Source organism: Rhinichthys klamathensis, unplaced genomic scaffold (assembly GCF_029890125.1).
Source record: "Rhinichthys klamathensis goyatoka isolate OS25496 unplaced genomic scaffold, OSU_Roscu_1.1 h1tg000571l_1, whole genome shotgun sequence".
Lineage (NCBI taxonomy): Eukaryota > Metazoa > Chordata > Actinopteri > Cypriniformes > Leuciscidae > Rhinichthys > Rhinichthys klamathensis.
In genome coordinates this window covers 1600159-1625942 of record NW_026607037.1, presented here as the reverse complement: position 1 = coordinate 1625942, position 25784 = coordinate 1600159, and the positions used below count along the sequence as shown (strand labels likewise).

Sequence of the window (25784 nt, the reverse complement as noted above, 5' to 3'; positions counted from 1 at the left end):
TCTATATGGTTTGTGTTGTTTACATTATATGCACGGTTGCCAACAAATCACAGACATTTGACGTTATTTACCGCCTGCAATTCCGTCTCATGACCTGGATCTTTTATCGCTGGGACCGCTCCATCTTTTAGTCTCAAATGATTTGCAAATCCAGCGTCAAACTGGGTCTTGTTTACAAAACATTCGTCACAGAAATCCCGGGAACAAACTAACACACTTGCACAACTCCGTTGCTGCCCCTGAAAAACTTAACTGCATCCACTGTTCCCCTAACGCTGGGTTCTTTGGGAAGCTGAACAAGGTTATCTTTCCCTCACAACCGAAAACACACTGATTTCGTGGTTTAAAAACAAAACGACAGCGCTGCCGAGGGCTTTCGTAACCCGAACAAAGCACGTTGATGGGCGTGGTCTTGCTCTCGCTCTGGTTGATGTATGCATGCTCTTCCAGGAGAAGTTCCCATACAAGGAATTCCACCCTTTATGACGTCATACAGGGCCATACTCGGGGGGGAAAAAACTTTCCGAAACTTTTACGAATCCTGAAGGAGTATATTTGGCACAGAAATACTCCATCATACATCCATCCAGCATGAGAATCCAACTTTTTAACAGTGTAAATAAGTCAGAATGTATGAAATGGCATTAGACATCCCCTTTAAAATGTGATGTAGTAGCCTACACTTGATTGAATAAACTGCCAGAACAAATCCGAGCAGAGCACAGCCTCTTCATTGTGATGACACCTCATGCCAAATACTACAGCATTCAGTCTGATTGGTGTGACTCACTTGAATTCGATTGACCAGTCACTAGCCGTTTCATTTAGTTTTCTGGAAAATTTGCTCTGATTTGAGATCCGTTTGAAAGAATTCAAGAACAAGATTCAGATAAAAGAAGCTGTTTATAAATTAGCACAAATTTGCAACCTCCACTTTGAATTCTGTCAAAAAACTTGCAGTGAAACAAGCCCCGCTCTCTCTCTCTGTCCTCTATTTGCACTGAGGGTGTGGGCTGAGTTCTCGTATGTTGGGAATCTGCAGAATTCCTCTGTGTTTTGGGGGAAAATTCCCTCTCGCTAGAGGAGGGTGATGCTGGGAGGGTAATATTGTTGTGGCCGAGATTGTTGGCTGCCAAGTGTGTGTGTATGAATGTGTGGATAGAGGGAAACATAAAGAGTTCACTGTGTGTGTTTCACCCTCGTACGCCCTTGTGTAAAACAGCCTGATTAGATGAACATTCTGCTTAATTTTCTTAAGCAGATTCTCCTGTTTAATTCCATTGGTTGCACTCAAGATTGTGTGGAATTTTATTTGTGTAGCTACAGATTGTTCTCTTGCTCTTTCTAAATCCCTCACTCTACAAACCCTGAGTCAGTTTGATCCGTGCATATATATTTTATTCAGAAACGCTTTGTATGGATTACTTTTGAATCACGGTATTGCCAAAGCAGCCAGACCTTTGGCTAAATGACATGGTCTGGTCCACACTGCTTATTCTGGCCAAGAACTGCTCACTTGGACAGAAAAAGACCTTCTGAAGTGACCAACTACACTTTTGTTTTTTCATGCTGTTTAGAGGCGGGTTATCTTGAATAAACCACAATAAAATACCAGTGTGGACAAAAGTATTTTCAAATAAAGATGCTCCCTTACCACTTAACTATGTTTACCACAATTTCTATGGTAAATAGTTACTGTTGGAAAGAAATATTATTTTAGAAATAGAATTTCAGTTGTTGTATTTTTAAATTTAAAAGCTGCAATTATTTGATCAAATACAGTAAAACACTAATAGTGTGAAGTATTGTTAATAATTTAAATTACTGTGTTAAATAAGTTTTCTATTTTAATATATTTAAATGATCCTTCAGAAACATTTCTTATTATTATAAATGTTAAAAACGGCCTAATATTTTTGTGGAAACCATGATACATTTTTTCAGGATTCTTTGAATAGAAAATTCAAAAGAACAGCATTTATTTGAAATATAAATCTTTTGTAACATATACAAAAATGTCTTTACTGTCACTTTTGATAGATTTAATGCATCATTGCTGAATAAAAGTATACATTTCTTTTAAAACAAAATCTATATAAAACATATAAACATCTTGCTCTAGGTATTAGAGCTCCTTGGGTCTGAGCTGGTTTCCCATGCTTGAAGCCACTCCTACCTATGCAGAAATTCACACAAAAGACTTAGCGAACACATGAGACTGAGTGAGGAGAATAAAGTGCACATATTTTTGGAGATTAGTAGATATGAGCACACATGAAAGAGGTTCATTTTGTGTACATTTCTGTGAGGTTAAGGGGATCTCTTTGGCAGCTCTGCCGCAGGTCTTGTGATCGGAGCTCAGTGGTCATGGGGCGGCCTGGCACCGCAAACCCCGAGGTCTAGGAAACGAGACGAGAGAGACAGCAGGTTAAAAAGCACGATGTGAAAGAGACGTGTGTTCTCATGCATTGTGAGCTCTCTGACACAGAAAATGGCGGCCCTGCTGCTTTCACAGAAACCAACTCTTCGAGTCGCCATAGCAACACAAACTTCATTCACTACCGAGCGAATGAGAGGAAGAGAGAGCCGTTTAATGAAGTGATGGAACAGAAGATACTGTAGGCTATATGAACATTACATGAGCTTGAATCAGTGTCAGTCCTCACTGAACTCTTTCTGTGACATACAGCTAAACAAATCCACACACACAGTAAATCAACTTTCACTGGATCAAAGTAACATCATTAAGAGAAGTAAATATTCTCATTTCACACTTCAATTTGAATTTTTACACAAATTGAAAGTGTTGACTGCATCGAGCTCAACCATTCAACTCTGCTATCAGTGTTATTGTAACAAAAAATAAGAGGAAAATATAAGTTAATGAAGAAATATAAATGATTTGGTCCCAAACAAGCTAGACTGTACTGAGTTATAGATTTATTTAGATGTATTTTGCAAGCCTGCTACAGTACTCTTTCCCCCCATTTGTATATATTTTGTCTCTTTAGGCTATATTTGTACTGTTACTCATTCTGGCTTAAGTTTTTATTTTATTATATTTCAACGAATTTAAATATAAATATATTTTATTTTTAAAACTGACTTTTTTAAGATTGTCAGGCTCTATTTTTATTTGTGTTTTAGAGTTTTTTTTTTTTTTGTCTCCTCTAGGCTATTTTTTTCCATGCTGTTGTTTACTTAGAATTAAAAATTTAACTTCTGAAAAATAGTTTTTTTAGAACGTCAGGCACTGCAATTTTGTATCCGGTTCATGGAAAGTGCTAGCTAAAGAAAAGGGGTGTGTGTGTGTGATCCAGTTCAGTCCAGTTCCTCACAATCTGAAGCCTAGAGCATTTGATGATCACATTTTATGTGCATCACTGTATCTATGTGCACTCTATTAATTTTGTCATTAGATAAGCTTTACCCTTTATAGGTTCATGCACTAGTGACCTTTTAAGACACTGCTCTGCCTCTCCCTTAGAAACACACATGCAAGACACAGTTAAAATTGAGATGAAATGCTCACAGCCATGTCTGATGTAAATGGAATCTTTGAGATATTAGACCTAGGGCTGGGTATCGATTCAGATGTTCCATTTCGATTCGCATGCTCTGTTCGATTCGATTTCGATTTTCGATTTCTATTCTCGATTCGACTCAACGAATTTAATTTAATACAAATCCTATATTTATAAAAAAGAACAGTGAACAAAAGTTTACAAGTGCTTATTTAATGAAAAGAATTTAAGAGCCACAAACCTCTATATTAAACTTTGTATTTTAGGTACACTTGGGTACATTAAAACAGAACCCAACTCCTATATTTCAAATGCATACAATGAATAGACAGGATTTTGATGCAGGATTAAAAAAAATCCAGTGTAATGTAAAATAACACTGGATAGTCTTTTAGTCCTGACTAAATTAAATACATAGGTTATTTATCCTGATTCCTTACAATTAAAGCTATCTTTTGTTGTTTTGACAACAAAATTAATGAGACACATATGGCTGCTGTCACTTTAAGAACTAATGCACAGATCCATTACTGTTATATTATACTGTCTATCACACTGTCACATGCGTTTTATGATTAAGACATAACCGACTGTCTTTACAAGGTTACTCACCAAGACCAGAGTTTTGACATAATTTTGCGTGTTTTTCCAGTTAAAGCGATACAATCCGCGAAAAATAACTTTTGTTACTGGCGAACTGTTTGTGAGGTGGCTTTAGGCTAGTCTACTGTATGCACGTAGAGAAAAACATCTCTGAGAGCGTGCGAGTAGGCCTACTGAATAGTTTAAAATCACTTGCATGTTTAAACTGGTAAGACTTAAAAAGACGTGAAAATGATAAGCATTACGTTACGATGCAATGCTGACCCGATTGTGCAAGTGACAATTCCGTCATGTCCCGACTCCCGAAAACGCGAGTGTGTAGTTTCACCGCCTGCAGCGCGCTTGACGCTTGCCTTGTGCAGAGAGAGAAGACGCAGCACCACTGAACACTCGCGCTGTTTGTGAAATTTCGTCTCGGAGAAAGTTTTCAAATGACTGATTTGATTTTATAATCTGTGTGGATTAATTTACTCCTACGAACCTACATGCTAAAGTGAATCAATGTTTGCGAGAATTTCCCGCATTATAAGTGGGAGACCTGCGGGAATGATTCAAATTATGCGCAATAACCGCCGTAATTCGAGTACTGAATATGGGAAAAAATCGATTCGTGGCCTTTGGGAATCGATTTTGAATCGACCACATTTAAAAAAAAAAAAAAAAAAAAAAAAAAAAAAGATTAATCGAAAATATATATTTTTTGCCTAGCATTAATTAGACACGAGACAAGAGCTCATGATTGTGACCTGCTTTCCTGGAGCCTAGACACTCAGTCTTGAGGTTAAAGCTTGTAACAAAAAATACATTGTAATGTTTGCTGTTGCTTTGAGCCTCATTCATGTAACTTTAGTAAATATACGAGCAAATTTTGGGCGCGTAAAATGGACCTTTACGAAAACATTCCTCCGGATTCACAAGCGCTTCGTATACCACAGATTCACTAGTTAAACGTGTGTGTATATTAATGAATTTCAAACTTTGTTAAATTGGCCGCGCATGCATGCTCATTCATAATTAGCATAATCCCCGCCCATGAGTTACAACTACGTAAATTACGTGTCCAGGAACGCTGTGGAGTCTTCTGGACTTCCTTCTCCTGTTTGGCTCCAGTATATAGCAAAAATGCTAAAGAGACTAATTGGCCATATCATATGCCTAGCAATAAATGTTCAATTATCTTGTATCCACCAAAGCATTTTTTGGCCAGCTAAAAAATGCCTGGTGCTCTTCGGAAAAAGGCCAGCTGGTGGCACTTGAAAGCGCTTTGCAAGCACAGCGTTTTTCCAGCTGAGATGTAATTTTAATTTCAATTTATTAATGGATAGCCCCTTGAGATGAAACATCTCATTTTCAAGAGGTTCCAAATACACATATACATAATACAACAGGTAAAACAAAAACAAAAAACAAATAAACCAAAAAACAAAAGCTCAGAACAATTAAGTTACTAGGCAGTTTACACCCTCACCCCAGACCAAAGACACATCATAGCTCAGACATGTTATAGCTAGCTCAATAAGTACATCTCATTTACCTCATTACACAATTGGAACCCTTATTACATAAGAAAATCAATGCAAAAAGGTATGATCACATAAGAAAGACAGAGGTCGCATCCACAGGAGGTAAATCAATTAGACAATTACATGAAACAAAATACAATTACAAGCAATACTGTTTAGTCCAACATCAGTAACATGCACACACATTAAGATACTGAAATATAGATAACCTGAATCTGCAAAAAGATGAGATGGATCTCAAGGAAAGAGGGAAATTATTCCAATCGCAAGTAGCTTTATAATGAAAAGCTTTACGTCCAGCAGCTGAAAAGATTCTTGGTACAGTAAAGACGAGATATTGCATATCTCTAAGTGGATACATAGAACTACAAGGAACCAAGAGTTATTTCAGATATGGAGGACAATCGAAGTAGGCACATTTGAAAATAAATAGAAACCAATGGAAGTCTCTTCTTGAATTAAGTTGAAGCCAGTTTAGTGATGCATACATTACACAATGATGAGTTTTAAAAGGACACCTCAGAACAAATCTACACAAAGAATTAAAAACAACATTAAGTGGCTTGAGAACAGTGTCACTAGTGTTCATGTGTAGATGATATCAGCTTAGTCAATAATGGGCAATATCAACTGAGAAATTAACCTTTTCCTTACTTCATATGTGAAACAATTAACAGATCTATAGAGTGAACTGAGACAGCCATACATTCTTTTTGTGATATAATCAATGTGAGGTTTAAAGGTAAGCTCAGAATCAATCCACAGTCCAAGGTATTTAAATTTTTCCAATTTCTCCATGGAGGATCCATCTTCAAAATAAAGTTGCAAGTTAAGAGCACAAGGTCGTCTGTGCCTCATCCCAAACAACATACAAAAGGACTTTTCCATATTCAACAATAAGTTGTTATTATGAAGCCATTTTTGAGTCATAATAAAGTCAGCTTGTAACCGGTTCTGGATACAGTGAATATCAGAGTCAGCTGTGTAAATTACGGTATCATCAGCATAAAGATGAACCTTACCGATGGAGCAAATCTGCGATAAATCGTTAATGAAAATCGAGAACAAAAGGGGTCCTAGAGTGAAACCTTGAGGAACCCACTTATCAACCAATAAATACTTTGGTTATGATGATACAGAATATCCATGGCAGTAATGTGTTACTAGTATCTCATTTTGAAGAAAATTACTGAATATAAAAATGCAGTAATCAGCAATATTAACTTCTCCATTGTTGTTCAGTTGATGTTCAAGGTTGCACACCTCCACTGTGATTGGACGGCTGGGTAAAAAGTGACAGTGACGAGTGCCAAAGTTGAACAGTAAAAAAAAAAAGCACAGGGCAAATCAGCCCGTGATATATTATAATGATACATAGTGCATCAAAATGCAATGTCATCAGTTTGCCTAAATTAGAACACAGAACATTCAAATGTTTTACGCACCATTTACACGTGGTAGGGTGCAGGTGTAAATCTCTGTCGTACCAACTAACATTTTGAAAATACAAACATTTTCGTGAATCTGAAAATGTACGTCAGAACAGCTTTACAAACAATTTAGACAATTTGTTCTGCTCGTGTTTCTTGAATGAGGCCTTTTGCACACAAGTAAACAGTTCTCATAAAACTTTCACCATAAACCACCACATTTAAACATTACGCTTTTAGTTGTTAATGACTCTGACCCATTTTTGTTATGGATTTTATAATGCGTTTCTACTCTAATGCATTTTTCTTCTTCCGGAGAAACAAGAATTAATCAGACAGAAACTCAGTTATCTGTCCTTGGAACCACAAGTTAAACGGGCATAATGGGATTGCTACAATGGCCCGAATATTTGTACATGTGGGTGGCTGTTCATCTTTAAGGTCAAATGGCTGCATTGAGTTTTGTCCTCTTGTACCCTTTGCTTACATGGTTCTGCTTTTGTTTTGAGATGGAAAATGCTGAAAATACTTTGTTGAGAGAGTTCTTGTTTTGTTCCCTCTCTAGGTGGAGTAGGCATCGCTGCCACTCAATTGTGTAAAACGGTGAACGATGTCACAGTGTTTGGCACCGCCTCAGCCAGCAAACACGAGGTCATCAGCCAGGGTGGAGTCACGCACCCCATCGACTACCGGACACGTGATTACGTAGAGGAGATCCGTAAAATAAGCCCCAAAGGTAAGCACAGACACCGCAAACCAGCTTTGCACTACCATGCAAAAGTTTGGGGACACATTAAATTGATCGAAAGTGACAGTAAAGACATTTATAAAGTTACAAAAGATTTCTATTTTAAATAAATGCTGATCTTTAGAACTTCCTCTTCATCAAAGAATCCAGAATTTGTTTTACGTGTGCAAATAGCCTAGTAAATATACTTCAATTAAAGACAGAATGGACAGCCTATAAAGTCTCCTCTAAGAAGTCTATAATGAATTTTTCTGCTTTGAATTGCTGTTAACGGACCGTTTTTGTATATTAACCTTGGAGTCATCTGTCTACTCTGCCTTCCACATTTGTGTTTTTGGTTGTGTATCTGATGTGTATATTGAGGTTTTAACTCTTAACACGCAGTCTGATAAAATGTTGTTTACTCTTTTATCTTATCAGAGAAATGGACAAAACAAATTCCTTTGTTTTTGTTTAACTCTTTCCCTGATGAACATTTTATTTGATGTACTCCTCTGACCATAGCAATCTTAGAAATTTAGAAACATTATCACATTGATGACATTCCACTCCGGTCAAGATTAGAGCAATGTTAACCCATAAAATAACTGTTTTTGTGTTCAGCTATACACTGATGTGCTAAAATTGAACTGCTAAGACAAGGCCATCTGCAGTATAAGATAGAGATTCTGAAATGGGATAAATAAAAACTCAACACCAGCACACTTCAAAAAAAAAAAAAAGAAGGGAAAAAACAAAGACTTGGACTAGATACAATGTAGAAAGTGCTTTTCTGAGAGTGTTGTTCTTTAGCTGTTAGACTGTTGGCATGGTAAAACGTTGTCAACATGCGTTGCTAAAAATATCAACTAAATAAACATTTATAGGATTCTTTTATTAATAGAAATACTAAAAACCGTATTGATATTGAAAACAGTTGTGCTGCTTGATATTTTTGTAGAAACGCAAAACAGTTTTATTAGGATTCTTTGATGAGAAGGTTAAAAAGAACAGCTTTTATTTAAAATAGAAATCTTTCGTAACAATGGAAAAGTCTTTACTGTCTGTGACTTATGATAAATTTAATGCATCCTTGCTTATAAAAGTATTAATTTCTTTTAAAAAATATTACTGACCCCAAACTTTTTTTAACAGTTGTGTTTATATTTTTGCTACATGCTGTTTATCTTGTTAATGACTGCTAATTAACATTTAATTTACACAATATTCTGTCACAATTCACACAAAAATGTGTTAACTGAACACATGCACTCTGAATTTGACTTATAGATACAGTATTTATAAATATGGTAAATGAAGGAGGAGAAATAATTTGGTAATTCAGCATCTGTCTTTCTGCCTGTGTGTTTCAGGGCTGGATATTGTTCTGGATCCTCTGGGAGGCTCTGACACCCATAAGGGCTACAACCTACTGAAGCCAATGGGGAAGCTCATCAGCTACGGTGAGCCACGAGGGACACTCTGAATATCAGCTTGCGTACATTCCACATGTATATAAGACAAGTTTATCACTTCGACCAAATACCACAGTTAAAGTAATGTCTAATCTGAGGTTTTACTGGTTAAGTTGAACAAACCACAGACACGTCTGAATGGCTTAACAGCAGGGCAGGGGGTGTGCTGAGCGAAAGTCTGCCACACCCACACAATCAAAATGTAGGCACAGACAGTGTTAATCTTTTTTTTTTTTTTCGGGCGGGCTGTGTGTTCAGAAGTTTAATCAATACTCATCCAATCCAAAAATAACACCAGAAAAGAGTAGTATTTTTCTTTTATTAGCTGAAAGTAACAGTGTGGCGTGTTATACACTCACGAGATGCTTCAGTCTGTAGCGGAAAAGCAGAGGCTGAAAATCACACAGGCAAAAATATGTATGTATCTTCATATTTTCTTGTAAATAGGAATATAGATTTTTATAATTCTGACTGATTTTAAAAGTGTCATTTGGCAGCGACTTAAATGGGTCATACATTGATCAGTTGGAATACACTAGAAAAAACTTGCTCATTAAGAACGGAGCAGGAACATAATGTAAGTGTATGAATGCAAATGCATAGTTCAGTTGAAACCTTGCCATCTTTGGCTTGCTGTTAATGTTGTTAAACTGAATGTACAAGGCAAACTGTCTGCTTAAATAACACTGAAATATGGATGAGCTGTTTATCTTTCAATCAGTCACAGAACCCGTTTTGCTGTTGAAAACTCGAGAAGCATGTCAGTGCAGGTAGGTATAGAGAAACGTTTTTTTAAAGCGGTGGTTTATTATGATTTTCATTTTCTAACTTTAGTTAGTGTGTAATGTTGCTGTATGAGAATAAACAACATCTGCAAAGTTACAAAGCTCAAAGTTCAAAGCAAAGGAATATGTTTGCTTTTAAAGAAATCGTTTTTAAAGGACTACAACAAACGGCTGGTAACATCACTAACCCTAAAATGTACATAAACCCCGCCCCCGGGAACGGGCAGTCCGTGTTGAGAAGAGGAAGAGTTGTTGTAGTCGAGCGCATTTGTGAGTCTGCTCAAGCTGTCGCATCCTTTTCACATGCAATACAGTACGCAACACAAATGCAATAGCTCTGTAGGCATTTTACAACAGTTCCCACACGAGCGATTTTATAGATTATCATGACAGAATATGCTAATCAAAGACTTGAAGATAGTTAACTCCATAGACTGTAAAAAAAAAGATGGACGACGCCCCTTCGCTCTTTTCCATTGGAGAGAACTGAAGCCGCCAGTGTCCCGATATGGCGCTGACATATTGGAACTTGAGTCTGCGCAGTAGCATTTTCGGGACCAGTCATGCGCAGTCGTGAGCAGGAAGTAAAACCGCGAAATCAAGGCCCCGCCCCCACTCTCGTTGAATTAATCGCAAGCACACGCCCCGCACTTTTCTTAAGTGGCCTCTGTCTGCTCCGTTCCTCTCCAATGATGTCTGCTGATTGCAGTACCTCGTTAAAATAAGGTAAATACAACTACTAAACACATAGTCAACATTATGAAAAAAAGTCTGTTAGTACTTCAGTGATACTTCGCACAGAGAACCTGTCAATCACAGCTGTCAATCATGATGTCACAGCACCGTTTTTATAGCATCAAATAACTAACTAAAAACTAACTTATTTTAAAAACAAACACTTGAAATTACATCAACGTGATAGAAACTACAGTAAATGACAGAAACTATCTTTAGAAAAAAGATATGTGAAGTGTAATTTAATTATTTAGTTGGTCTCGCGTCCCGTTGAATAACATGGGGAGGCGGGGTTTATGACCTATACTAGGACCGGTCACCGGGGGGCGATCGAGACGTTTTGCCTTCACTTTTGAGGGCTTGTGCGGCACGCTTGGTTAACTCCATCAGCAACATAAATTCATCAACTAACCATTCAGAATCGTCCTGTTGGATTCTACATGTCACTTCTTCTTGAGCCTCTCCATCATTGTCTGACTCCAGTTTAAACATAAAAGGCAGAACAGTTTCTGACATTTTAGTGCTTGTCTGCGTGAGGTAATCGGAGTTGCTAACATACACAAGCTCTTGAAGCTCCGCCCTCTGTGCCAGGAGCAGCAGCTCATTTGCATTTAAAGGGACACACAAAACTAAACGTTTTTGCTCACCCTCAAAAAGGGACAATTTTAACATGCTGTAAAAAATTATCTGTGGGGTATTTTGAGCTAAAACTTCACATGCACACACTGGGGACAACAGAGACTTACTTGCGTTTGTTACAGTAGGCTTCTGTGGCATTTTCTTTCCGGACAGTTGCTGTTCACTCTGTACACGCTACCCTTAGGAGAAATCATTAGGAAGCATGGCATTAGTTTTCACTGTTATGCTGATGATACGCAGCTCTATATTTCTTCACGCCCTGACGAAACTTACCAATTCACAAAATTAACGGAATGCATAGCTGATATAAATAACTGGATGACTAGTAATTTCCTACTACTTAATTCTGAAAAAACAGATTCTAATTATTAGACAAACTTCCACACGTAATAACCCAGAATACTGTCTAACACTTGAAGGGTTAGTTCACCCAAAAATGAAAATTATGTCATTAATGACTCACCCTCATGTCGTCCCAAGCCCGTAAAGCCTGGAACACACCAAGCCGACGGTCGGCAGTTGGGCAGTTTTTGTGCGTCGGCCGACTAAGTTTCCTCGGTGTGTTCCGCACGGTTCCGTGCCGTCGGCTGAAATTGGTCCTCCTCGTCGGCTTTGTTTCGGCCGATTCGACATGTTGAATCGGCGTCGGGCCGTCGGTGAAAGAGGGAACTCTGATTGGCTGAGTTCCCTCAGCCAATCAGAATAATTAAATTACACTTCACATATCTTTTTTCTAAAGATAGTTTCTGTGAAAGAGTCAATGCACGGGAATAATAGCAAAACAGCGAGCAAAGAAGTCAAAACTCTACAGATATAAGGCTGTTCTTATGTTACGTCATCTTACCTGAGTGTTCATTGGCGAATATTTCAATATTAGCGCAGTGAAATAAAGAAAGTGTTTAGCAGGATTGATATTTAAAACGGTAAGCACGCACTGCTTTGTTTATGGTTTGTGTATCTGCAGCCGTCAGCGTCGGTTTCCCTATTTTTGAATGACGAATATATACGAATATATCTGCAGAAATAGATCGTTGTCTCATTTACACGCAGGCGCAGAGCGCGCATTCTAGCTGACAGTAGGCAGTAGTTCTCTCGGTAGTGCAGCTTTTTACCCCGACGCGAGGCGACAACAGTCGGCTTTCATCAGGGCTAGTTCGTCGGCGTCGGCTTGGTGTGTTCCAGGCTTAAGACCTCCGTTCATCTTCGGAACACAGTTTAAGATATTTTAGATTTAGTCCGAGAGCTTTCTGTCCCTCCATTGAAAATGTATGTACGATATACTGTCCTTGTCCAGAAAGGAAATACGGACATCATCAAAGTAGTCCATGTGACTCCAGCCCGCCAAATAGAGAGATAGAGATAGATAGATAGATAGGATAGATAAGATAGATAGATAAAAAAAATCTATCTATATCTATTCATATCTATTCATCTTATCTATCCTATCTATCTATCCCCCTATCCCCCCCATCCCCCCCCCCCCCCCCCCAAATAAAAGAAGCCCACCAATGGTATTTGCCAGCCCACTCTTCTATAGCTGCCAAGAACCGGGCCTGCTTGACAGTGACATATTACAGTAAATCAACTTCAGAAACACAATACCTGGAACAAGACCCCTTAAACAACATGGCGCCCTGTAGTCCCACCCAACTGTCTTTTTCCCTCCGTCTCTTTTTCTCACTCACTCTCTTCCTCTATCCTGCCTTATCAGAACAATGGCTCCTCTATCTGACACAGAACCCAGAATGTGTCCGAATGTAACAGACTGGGTCAGGTCCAAATCACAGGCCAACTCAGAGCTCGCTTGTGTCATTGTGTGTGAGAAAGAGAGACAAACAGAGAGGGTTGTCATTGTTGTGTGTACATTTCCCCTTTTCTAATAGTACTATAGAGTGTAATTTACTCTATCCTGTGTCTCCCCAATATGTGGCTTTCTTATCTTATTTCATGCTAATAAGCCACCTTTGAAGTGAACAGAAAGAGTGATGGTTAGACTGTTAGAAAACGAAAGAGAGGACATGTACTAAATGAAGAGGAAAATCGTGAGGAGAGACACTAAAACAAGAGGGAGAAAACAAGTGAGGGAGTGACAGACATGGGAAGCGACACGAGAGGATGTGCGGACAGTGAGCGAATGAAGACGGGTCAAAGAGTGCAGTGTTGGAAAAGAGAAAAAGAGAGTGAGAAGGAGGGAAAGAGAGGCATGTCATTCCTCTGTAAATGAAGAACGCTCACTGTGGGAGCCATTAAGCAGTAATTCACCCATCGGTCAACCACACACACATTTTACACGCAGAAAACTCACAAATACCTATTCATGCTCGGGAAACATGCTTACAGTTCAAACGCCTTGCACATGCAAAGACATTTTTACATGTTAGGACATAGGGATGGGTGGTATGATGGTAGAAATTGTGTGTTTTTGAAAGTCTCTTCTGCTCACGAAGGCGGCATTTAAAACCCCTTTTTTTTTCATATTTTCTATCACTGTGATACAGAGTGTTGTCTAAACAGTTCGGTCATACCACCCATCCCCTAAATCATAGTAATATCTTGCCAAAATCAAGTACCTGGAAACTAAAAATAGACTCAAAACCATGATCCTAATGGATTGATGCATATCTATGTTTTCTATGTCAACCTGATGTTTGTGTTTGGACCCTGCAGGTGCCGCTAACATGTTGGCGGGCCAGAAGAAGAACCTGTTTGCAGTGGCTAAGACCTGGTACCAGCAGTTCTCCGTTCACACCCTGAGTCTGATCCAAGGGAACCGCTCGGTCTGCGGGTTTCACCTGGGCTACCTGGACTCTGAGAGTGAGCTCATTGCTCAGGCCATGGCGGTCATTATGGACCTGTACAAACAGGGCAAGATCAAGCCCCGAATTGACTCCACCTACCACCTAGAGCAGGTGAATGAATGAATGAGAGTCTGATGGGGGTCATTTGAACTGATCTGTGTGTTCTAAGTTCGTTACGGAAAAAAATAACTCATTTGGGAGTGTATTTATGGCAGGATGTTGGAGTCCATTGAGATTCCACCTTGAGCATATATATATATATATATATATATATATATGCGTGGGTGTTCTTTCATGATCTTCCTCAACCACCATCCATGTACTCCTTCCACTCTTTGATCAAGCATATTTGCTTTGTCCATCACTCGTTCTTTCATCCATCTTTCCCTATTATTTCTTCTCCTTTCTTATCTCCCCTGTTGCTATGGAGACGTCTCTTCCTGCTTACAGTAAGTAACTGCGAATGCGAGCTGATGCTTTTTTGACGATCCGGGCTTTTTATCAGCCTCATCAGACTTTGGTGTTATAGAAAATAAAAAATGAAAAAAATGAAGTGCTTTCACATTCAAGTGAAACGCATTTTTCAACAAGATTTCAGTTCATGGGTGAGAGAAGCGCTGTTTTAAGTGCTCCATGTTTGTTGGTAACTCATTCTCCCTGTCCTTCACTCTCATTTCCTGTCTCATTCACTTTCCTCAATCTGTCCGAGTCAATCGTCAGGGCCAGGTTGCATTTCCTCGTTGCTAGGAGATGGCTCGCTGTTGCTGTGGCGCTGGTTGTTAGGTAGAGTGGTAAAGGAGAGGTGACCTGGGGGAAAAACAGAGAAGGAGGCTGGTGAACTGACCAGAGAATAGCTGATGTACGTTGATCAATACTCGTAGAAGAAAAGTAATTAATTTTCAGTTGTACTTTATCACATTTTTGTAGACCGATATATTGTCCGTTATTGGCCCATTTTGACATTACAACTGTTGATGCTTGGCTGAATAACAATTGTTTTCAAAAACACAAATAATAAATAAATACATAAATAAATAAATAAATAAAAAAAATATATATATATAATTTTATTTTTATTTAATTATTAATTATTTTTTATTATTATTGTTATTATTTTAGAAATTGTCCAATTTGCTATAATTTAAATACTCATGTATCATAATAAAATGTATGTAATACTTTATAATTATAAAAATATGAATATAATTTAAAATAGTAAAAAAAAATCATTATTAATTGTAATAATAAATAGTAAAATGCATGAATTTTATTAAATTAAATCTAAATTTCAGTACTGGCCGTTGAAAAACAATATCCGCTGATATTTGGCTATTTTCAGATACTGCCATTTGTTGATTAATGTGCCTGTCAGTCTTGTCAGTAGACAATGTTTTTTTTTTTCTGTTTTCAAATAGCTTTTTGTGATTGCAGTGAAATATAGTAAATAAAGTCCATGAAATCAAAATTGGCGTTTTGTCCAATGCCCATTGATAATAAAATGCTCTTTTAGGATGAAAGTGCCAGCAAAGCAGTTGACAATGGTGCAAATCTAAAGGCTTGTGCCTTTAGGTCATCAGCCACCTTACTCGCTAGAGTAATAGTAAGCAACCAAAACATTGAACACATAAAATCTCATAAATAGTGTTTGTGTGCGCGTGAAGTTCAGTATTAGATCAACTGTCAACAGCTTGTTAGATATTCTTACCACAGCAGATGGCCAGTCAAGCTGCTCTCTCTGCCGTTCCTCATCCACACCCTCACCAGTCTCTCTCTCTCTCTCTCCCGCTCAGGTCGGTGATGCCATGCGTAGGATGCAAGAGAGGCACAACATCGGTAAAATCATCCTCACCACCGAGCCCATGAAGGAAGAGGAGAAGAAAGAGGAGGCCAAGAAAGATGAGGAGAAGAAGAAAGACGACAAGAAAAAGGACGACAAGAAGAAAGACGACAAGAAGAAGGACGAGGCCAAGAAGGAGGAGAAAAAAGAGGAGAAGAAGAAAGAAGAGACCAAGAAGGAAGAGACCAAGAAGGATGACAAGAAACCAGAAGAAAAGAAGGAAGAAGCCAAGAAAGAGGAGAACTGAGGGGAGAGAAACATTGTGGATGTGCTTTGTGTCTGTGTCAGCGGTTTGGGAGTGGTCTGTGTGTGTGTGTGTGTGTGTGTCTTGTGTGTGAATGGAGGGGTGTATAGTGTAATTAGCTTAAGCCCAGGTGATTCTTAACATTAGATCAGATCTGCATTTCTGCGATCATTCAATCAGCAGAATTCACAGACCACTTATGCACACACACACACACACACACACACACACACACACACACTGTACACCAAGGGAACACACCACTTTATTGTTCTGTTGTAACCCGGTAGTATTTATTCACAGTTTTGTTGCATCCTTTCTAACTCTTTCTTATGACTGCACGCCACCGAGGCGTGTTAGGGCAGTATTATCCTTTTTATAAATCTCACCACAGTGTTTACTCAACCAATGTCTTTAATTATATAACAAATAACCTTATTCTGCACCCTTTAAAATTGTACTACCATATCCTCTAACAATATTCCTGCCAAACTAATGCACTATAAAATTATTGTATTCCACCGAAATATTAGTTATCTTTTTAGACGCAAACCAAAAACAACCTTTTTCGCTCTCTACACCCCTCTGTGTGTTTGTGTATCCGCTGTGAAACTGGGTTTTCCGTTCTCTTTTCGTTTCTGTTCTGAAGTGGATGCGTTTGTTTGATTTGTCGTACATCATCAATAGTGAAAGAACTTTTTTCCTGCCCACCTTGGCACACAAAACAAGAGCACCCACCTACACTCCCATTGTTTATGTTGTTTTGGACCAGACTCACTGACATACACTCAAGCTCCGCCCCCTGGAGGAGTCAGGGTGGTTTCTGATTGGCCGAGAGTGACAACAAGCCTCTTTCATGCACACGCATGTGTACTAAATTCTCAAACACCTCGCCAACATTATCCCAAAAACTAACAAGGTTGTCCTAGGCTTCAGCTGATCAATGTGCCATGTCATTAAAACGGGCAAGTGCCAGGCTTTTAATGAGTCTAGCTTGGCAAACAGGACCAATTATAGAGAACATTCTCCCAGCCCTTTTCCCATCGTTTCTCTTGTATCAGATGTGGACGCATAAAGACAGGAGTGGCCTTTCATTCCAGAACCTCCTCCAGGATTCCTCAGGATCCTGACGCTTTCCGCCCCTCGTTCCCGTGACAGCTTACCACGTGATCTAGCTGACCTGCACCTCACATTTAAATATGATCTCCACTCTGGCTCTTCCAACTACGCTTTCTCTCTCCCTGTTCTCTTACCCTTTTCGTCATGGTGGTTGGCATAGCAACAGCAGTTAGGCTAGTTAGAGATGACAGTTAGGTTTCACCCCCACATCCCAAACATACAACCACTCACATCTCCACAGCAGATTTTTTTATATGATAAACTTCAGTGGTTTTATTTGAATGTATTTTGGAATGTGGCAACTCCCTCTCTTAGGCTCCTCCCTCTCCCCTGTTACTCAGATAGCAGTAATCTACTGCCTCCGCTTGGGATTTATATGCATTGCAGTGCTATCATTCAAGTACTCAAGACACCTGCTGAACACTTTCTTTTCACACTACGAGTCTGGTTCATTTCATTGAGTGTTTATGTGAAACAAAACCAGATCCCCTATTTTATATGTGCATTTGTTGTGTGTGTGTGTGTGTGTGTGTGTGTGTGTGTGTGTGTGTGAGAGAGTATGTGCATTTCTGTATTTGACTGTCTGTCCTTAGGTTTGTTGTCGGATTTAGATTCAGATGTTCTTTCTTACTTTGTCTCTCTACCTCCCTCATGCTACCTTATGCTACCGTCTGGCATTTTAACCGTCTCTTTCTCTCCTCCTGTCAGTTTCTAACTCTCACCATCACTCTTGAATATTTCGGCCCCCATGAACGGCCTGCATTGGTTTGCTATCGTTTGCACTCAGCTTGCCCTTGTAGAGAATGGCGGTTCCACTCCCGATCCACCGTATCTCTGGGTCCCGTCCGGGTCTTCACTTAGACCTTCTGTTTCTTCTCTTTTTCCCACCAACACACTCGCTCTTTATACACCTCTTAAACCGAGAAACAAGTGTTTGAACGTGCATGGAGATGCTCAGAAGGCTGCATTGTTGGATGCATGCTCGTGTTTACATAATCACTATATGAGTGCAGATAACCATTCAGGCCCAGAATGCACTGGGATGGGCTTGGAACTGCCATACTCGTCTGAAGAGTTACCATGTTCTGACTTACTAAATCCCGATCCGGTTTTTAGTTCCGGGTCTGAAGGGTTGACTTTGAGTTTCTTGTTGTGTTCTGCTAGTTCTCTTCCTGTGTTCCTGTGGATGGTGACTCAGAGCACCAAGTGACCCTAACTAACACTTCAGTGCAAAATATCCGTCCTCTTTGTATTTTGTTTGATTTTTTTTTTGTATGTTTGTTTGTTTTTGTGGTCTGCATTTCAGTAGATTAAGTTCAAAAGGCTTTGCTGCAGTTCCTCTAAAATGTGATGAATCATGTGATTTTGTTGGTCCTGACCGAGTGTGCCAAACTTTTTTGTGAAGGTGTGACCTTCGCTATAACTGTGCTTACTGTACTGAAGAAGAAAAAAAAAACAAAGAATGAAAGATGATGAAAAAAAACCTAAACGTCTGTGGTTATTGTCGAAATGACCTCGCAGTAAAAGATCTTGAGATTCTGAATTTGCTCCTGTCGTGTGTGGTCGACTACGCCCTGAATATTATTGGTGCTGACTGATTTCTGACTTATTTGTTTTCCGCTAACGTTCGAATCCATGCAAAACCTCTCGTTCTCACTGTGCCTCAGTCGTAGACCAACACCAGATTGCCTCCACGCATGTTTACACGTGAATGCATATACACACACGTAGACACTAGTTCGTCCCCAACACCGTCTCTCAGCTCTGCTGTCTTGAAGGGCTGGAATATTCCCACTGACCTGAGACCCCTCCCAGATTAAGTGTACTGTTGTTTATGGATGCACTTTTTGTGTATCATGTGGGTGTTCATGGGTAATATTTGATAACCTATGACCAGAGGTAACCCAACAAAAAGATCCAGCAGCAGTCAGAACGAACGAATGATTAATGTCAGTGTAGTTTTCCAAGCGGTTTCAGGCCACGAGCGTTTGCTGGCTGTTGTTTTCGCTTTTTTGTTTCTCAATGAATGTGATATTAAAGAGATAGTTAAAATTCTGTCATTAATTAGTCACCTTCATATCATTCTAAATCTGTATGTCTTTGGAGCATAAAAGATATTTTGAGAAGTTTTTTTTTTTTTTTTATCCAAACAATGGAAATCAATGTTAACCAAAATGTAATGTCCTTCAAAGTACGATGTGAGGGTGAGTAAAAAAATGACAGAATTTTAATTTTTGGTTGAATTATTCTTTTAACATAATAGTCCCGTTCACAAGCAAATCCCGCTGTTTTAATTCCCACATGATCTAGCAGCGACATTCCGGTTCTGGAATTGATCTCGGCTGCTTATGACATCAGAGCGGCTGTTGATTCAGTTTCGTCCCTGGATCTGTCTGCGTTGGCAAACGTTGCGCACCGCTGGGTCCGTTCAGAGACGTTCATAGCACACACACCCAACAACAATGACATCTGGGCTGGGAATGCTCGCTTTAAATCTCTCAAGGTTTGGACGATTATTATAGGATGATGGTTTGGAGAATTATTCCTCTTCCTTCTTTTGGAGCGTGCACAGCTCCACAATGAGCTCAGCTGCAGGTGCGAGTGTCTCTCATGGATCTGGAATTGTGCGACTGGGAGCCAGAGAGAGGCTCGGATCGAGCCAAGCTGCTTCCTTCCTCAGTCTCTCACTCCAATAGTTTTCCCAGAACAGGAAACACCCCTCAGGTTTACAGAGTGCAGAATTCCTGCTACAAATGCAGCCTTAACCAGCGCTGAATCGTATCATGTCTAAACATTATTTACAATATTAGATACACAAACGCAGTGCAGTTTTGGTGTGCCTACAGTGAAATGTATTCATTAACTTATGCATTTATAAAAATCAATAATGAAATGAAGCTTTGAAACGCTTTTAGGTCTAAATTTATATAGCAGATGTATTTGCCTTCTCTTTGTCTGGCACATACAAGAAACAGTGAGTCATTGTGGACCGTTTCCCACACATGCTCAGCGTAACAGATCTATCTTTGTCTAAAAAAATAATGTACGCTGCACACATCACAATGTCTTGATGCATTTTTTATGTATGTTTGGATGCATATTTTTGCGAGCAAAGTGTCATGGAGATCTCGAGTAATGAAAGGCTCCGTTTGCAATCTGTAAATTACAGTTCCAACTTTCCTGCTTTGCCTTCTGACTAAAGAGCGAATCAGAGCCACCAGCTTACATTTCTGTACACTGATTGGTTTTTAATTCAAACCCCGCCCCTAACCATCAGCATTAAGGCTCCTCCCCTCCACACACGTCAGAGAAGCACCATGGGTTGTTTGTGGTGTTGTTTGTTTCTTAAACCATCAGAACTTTTTCCATTTAATTGTGAGAATCTGAAGTGCTGCTGTTTCTGTGCTCGACTCTGGTTTAGTTGGACCGCGTGTGGTCATGAGGACCGTAGAGTTCATAACGCTTCTGTGTGTGATGTGACCATTTTGCCTTACATGTTTTCCAGGACTAATTAAAGAGCATAACTAAAAGAGGTGTTTACAGAGTCGTTATTGAACATGGTGCAGATATAAATTTATACATTTAGACTACAGCACTACACATTATTTAGGTTTATAAAAGGGAATTTTATTTCAATCTGATCTGAGATGAGGTAGAACACTGGGTTGTAAAAGCATTTGGAAAGCAGATCAGGTCAAGTACAGCTAAAACCTTTTTATCATTCACAAAACTATATACACATGGGTAGTTAAAGGGATACTCCACTTTTTTGGAAATAGGCTCATTTTACAACTCCCCCAGAGTTAAACTGTTGAGTTTTACCGTTTTTGAATCCATTCAGCCGATCTCCGGTTCTGGCGGTACCACTTTTAGCATAGCTTAGCATACATCATTGGAGTGGACAAGACCATTAGCATTTCTAAAAAAAAAATGACCAAAGAGTTTTGATATTTTTCCTATTTAAAACTTGACTCTTCTGTAGTTACATCGTGCACTAAGACCGACGGAAAATGTAAAGTTGCGATTTTCTAGGCTGATATGGCTAGGAACTATACTCTCATTCCTGCGTAATAATCAAGAAACTTCACTGCCGTACCATGAGTGCAGCAGGCGTAATGATATGACGCAGGCGTAATGATATGACGCACTTGCTTTTCACTATAAATATCTAAACATTCTTACACACTTGACACATTTAAAAACTACTGAGGTTTGTTTAAAGCTAATAATACAACTATTTGCCTTTTTTTTTGATGAGGTAAGAAAAACTTAACTTCATTTAAATGTAAAACAAGTTTATTTCTCTTACCCCTGTTGTAAATTTATTTAGTTTGTTTTAAACCATCCACAGTACATTTGGTTTATTTCTCCTAAAACAAGAATAAATATCATATTTGTTACTTTCCTTCTAATGTGAATATATTAAAAGGATGTTGAGTGAAAATGTAACCACCTTATGGTAAAATGACAAAGATACTGATAAACACATTTATTATTATTATTATTATTATTTGAAGAGTAGCACAAACAGTGAATTTAATTCCTAAAACATTTGTTTACAGACATGGACAACCTGGAAATATAAAGAAATATATAAAAAAAAAAAAAAGATTTTCAGGCCAGGAAATGCAGTGGGAATTTGCTTACTAGATTTAATAAGTTGAAACATTGGCTAGAAATTGATTGTTAATGTGAGTGCAATGTTTATAAACCTTTTTTTTTTTTTTTTTTTTTTTTATCCTTGATAATGAATCCGATACAACATTCAGGAAACGTATTATCTAGTAGGAAGTCTTCAAGATTAATGAGATGTAATCTAAGTGTACAAGTTATTTTAGCTGTGTCAAGTTTTCTTGCTGTTAAACTATTCGTTATACACCCAACATTGAATTAAGAATATCAGCAAACAATCATGTTCATTAATATTAATAGAATGAACATTAAATGTATCCAGAAATGGATAGCTGTCATTCAAAAAGAAACGTGATGCTTGAGATTTCAGTCGACGCCTGAATCTAGTAAAGCAACATTCCTCTAGAAAACATTTCATCTACAACTCTGTGGTCAAACTCAAGGCTCTTCAAAGCGCTCTGTTTTCCACAGTGGTCCTTCTAGTGCCAGTTTCTGTCATGACCATAATTCCCAGTCTTTTCTTTCTGTGTCCAGCTCCATGACTGTGCCCATGTGAATTACCTCTGTGTCCACTACTTTTATGTCCGTGTGTTTCATGCCCTCTTTTAGCATGTGAGCCCCGAGTATGTCCACTCCGATGTCCATGCCTATGCTCAGTGTCATGAACCCTCTTATGAGATGGTCTCCTACCATGTCCACTTGTTTTGTCTTTACTCCTGAGCGTTTTTGTCTTCTCAGGTGACCCTGAAAACACTTTATGTCCTTGATGGACTTCATCAAGACACAGGGGGCAGATGAACTGTCGGTCTCCCAATGGTCTGTTGTGCCTTGAGCAAATATTTCCTTTAGTTTCCCCACTTACAACAATCACTGTGTGCTTTTCTCTGGGATAGTCGTTGTTATGATATCTTAGGTGAATCTTACAGGATGAATCCTCGCTTTCTGGACACATCTTCAAAGGTTTGAGTTTTTTGGCAGTACAGATTTCTCTCTTCGTGTGTCCAGGTCCATTGTCATGTGTGGGTGGAGAATCCTGAAGTCCTGTGTTTTTAAACCGCTCCACCACTTCTGCAAACATGGTGTTTTTGTTGAGAACAGGCTGAGGTGAGAAGGTCTTCCTGCACTGAGGGCAACTGTAACCACCGTCTTTGCCACCCTTTTTATCCCAATAGTCTTTAACACAGCCCATGCAGTAGTTGTGTCCGCAGGGAATCGTCACTGGATCCTGGAGGGCATCCAGACAGATGGGACAGTTGAATGGATCAAGGTCTTTGAAACACTCCTCTGCCATTTCACACACTTATCTGAACGAATAATTGTCTGTTTTACATTCAATGTTCGCTCTCTCTCCCTACATATCATGTTCCGCACTGAGCGTGTGAGGGCAAAAAAGAGAGAAAAAGAAACTGGTGTGTTTGAGTGCAGTAACCTGTTGGACAGGTATGAGCATCTCAACCCTGTCAACAAAGTATTTTTTCATTGTTTTTTTCTTGAGAAAATACACTACTAGCCAAAATTTGGACACGCCTACTATTTTTTTTTCTACGATTAGTAAAGACATTAAAACTGTAAAATACAAATGTATTTGAAGCTCAAATATAAGATAGCTTTGATTTTTTTTTAATCATATACTTTCTTCTAAGTTGTCACTATATGTCTAGATTAAAGCTCTGCACATTGCAGCTCAACCAACTTCTTGAAGAGCATAATGGGATTGTATTTTTTTTATATAAATAAAGATTTAAATAAAAATGTTAAGCATAAGCATTTGTGAGAAACACTCATGTAGCCTAATGTACGGTGGCCGAGAGAGCTCAACGCGCAGCAATTGAAGAAAACCCATGCAAATAGAAAAAAACGCGTGCAAATAAAAAAAAGCACCCGCAAATTAAGAAAACATCTTCATCAGTTTCACAACACACCTGTGCTCCAAATACTCACAACAACACCAAATACTGAAACGCGCTGCAAAAGCTCACAACACAAATACAGAAACGCCTGCAAATAACACAGACCACAACGGAAATGTTTCCAGGGGAACCAAATAAGTGGCGAACCCGGCTGGGACGTGCTGGCATCTTTTATCTTTTACAGTCCATGGCTGGCATAGATATCCATAAATCTATGCGTGCTGGTGCTTACAGCTTAAAATTATACTTTATTTATTTATTTGTGCAAAACATACAGAGATTACATTTTTTTATGACATACAACTTGTATACAATGTACAAAATGTATTAACAATATGTTCAATGTCATCAGAATACAAATGAGAAAAGAACAATGAGCTGGAAACTAAAATAAATAAATAAAAAAGATAAAGAAGAAAAACATGAAGGAAAGATATTTATCTATACATCAGTTACACTGTACAAATTGTTTCATGTTATTACATTTTCATAAAGAAAAGTTTCGTAAGAAATGTTAGGTAATGTAGGGTCCAAAATTTTAAAGTTGAGACACACAGATATATAACGCATATTTTAAAAGCTTTTTTGGAAACTAAAAATAAAAATGTATTTGCATCCGTTATGTTGACAGCATTATATTTCTGTCGTAAGACCAGCTGATGGACACCGTGCTGCGTTGTCATGGGAACATCCCAGGTGAAAATAATGAGGAAATTATGTTGTCTTTTGTTGCTCCCTTCATCAAGTGCGTTCCACACGGCTGCCTAACAGCACACTAGAGCCCTGCTCACTCCACAGTCCCACTTTAAGGGCTCTGCAATCTGCCCTTCGCAGGGAGTAGGGCATAGGAGCTCACCACTAGATGTCGCCTTGGGGTTCTAAACATGCGTCAAAACCGCCGCCATCTTGGAACAGGGGTCTTGTCAGAGGAAGTAGCTAGGTAACGCTGAATTCATGGATGATGCCGGACTTTTGTGCTGCGTATGGATGTTTACACGAACGAAATCTAAAAACCAGACAGCAAGGGATTACATTTCACAAGATTGGGAAATTTTGTAAAAAAAATTAAATTTCTCTGGACTCTATAATAAATATATGTCTGACCGTTGGAACAAACCAAAACAACTAGAAAATCGCATTCATGACGATTTATGGTGATTTTATTTCCGTTAGACCTTTTCCTACATTGACGCTGAACTGCCGTAGCCAAGGCGACATCTAGTGTTTATAACTATACCCAGCCGGGTTCGTCACTTATTTGGTTCCCCTGGAAACATTTCTGTTGTGGTGGTCTGTGTTATGTGCAGCGCGTTTTCTGTATTTGGTTGTGTTGTGAACTTTTGCAGCGCGTTTCTGTATTTGGAGCACACGTGTGTTGTGAAACTGATGAAGATGGTTTTTTTAATTTGCAGGTGTTTGTTTCTATTTGCACGCGTTTTTTTCTATTTGCACGTGTTTGCTTCAGTTGCAGCGCGTTGAGCTGTCTCGGCCACCGTACTAATGTTTATGAAAGAAGTCTCTGATGCTCATCAAGGCTGCATTTATTTGATCAAAAATACAGTAAAACAGTAATATTTAGAAATTTTACAATTTAAAATAGCTTTTCTATTTGAAAATATTTTAATGTAATTTTTTTTCTATGATGGTAAAGTTGAATTTTCAGCATCATTACTCCAGTCTTCAGTGTCACATGATCCTTCAGAAATCAGTTTTTTTTCAGCTCAAGCAACATTTATTATTATCAATGTTGAAAACAGTTGTGCTGCTGAATATTTTTTTTTTATGAATAAAAGTTTAAAAGAA

The 25784-nt window shown here is 38.7% G+C and overlaps 2 protein-coding genes across 2 annotated transcripts in view; one reads left to right on the top strand and one right to left on the bottom strand.

The window, feature by feature from the left end:
* Positions 1-17063, top strand: part of vat1 (vesicle amine transport 1) — a 31748-nt gene extending 14685 nt beyond the window's left edge. Inside the window, exons 3-6 of the mRNA XM_056239902.1 lie at positions 7646-7816; positions 9181-9270; positions 14109-14350; positions 16030-17063. Coding sequence (XP_056095877.1) covers positions 7646-7816; positions 9181-9270; positions 14109-14350; positions 16030-16323 — 797 coding nt within the window. The 3' untranslated portion in view covers positions 16324-17063. The remainder of the gene's footprint in view (positions 1-7645; positions 7817-9180; positions 9271-14108; positions 14351-16029) is intronic.
* Positions 17064-21913: 4850 nt separating this feature from the next.
* si:busm1-163l24.4 (uncharacterized protein LOC368754 homolog) lies at positions 21914-23554 on the bottom strand. Its single transcript, XM_056239867.1, has one exon. It carries the CDS (start codon positions 23360-23362, stop codon positions 22520-22522), a length of 843 nt encoding a protein of 280 aa, XP_056095842.1. The 5' UTR covers positions 23363-23554; the 3' UTR covers positions 21914-22519.
* Between the last annotated feature and the right edge of the window lie 2230 nt (positions 23555-25784).

Coding starts and splice junctions, on each gene's coding strand:
- si:busm1-163l24.4 (XM_056239867.1), bottom strand. CDS start 23,362: ATGGCAGAGGAGTGTTTCAAAGACCTTGATCCATTCAACTGTCCCATC.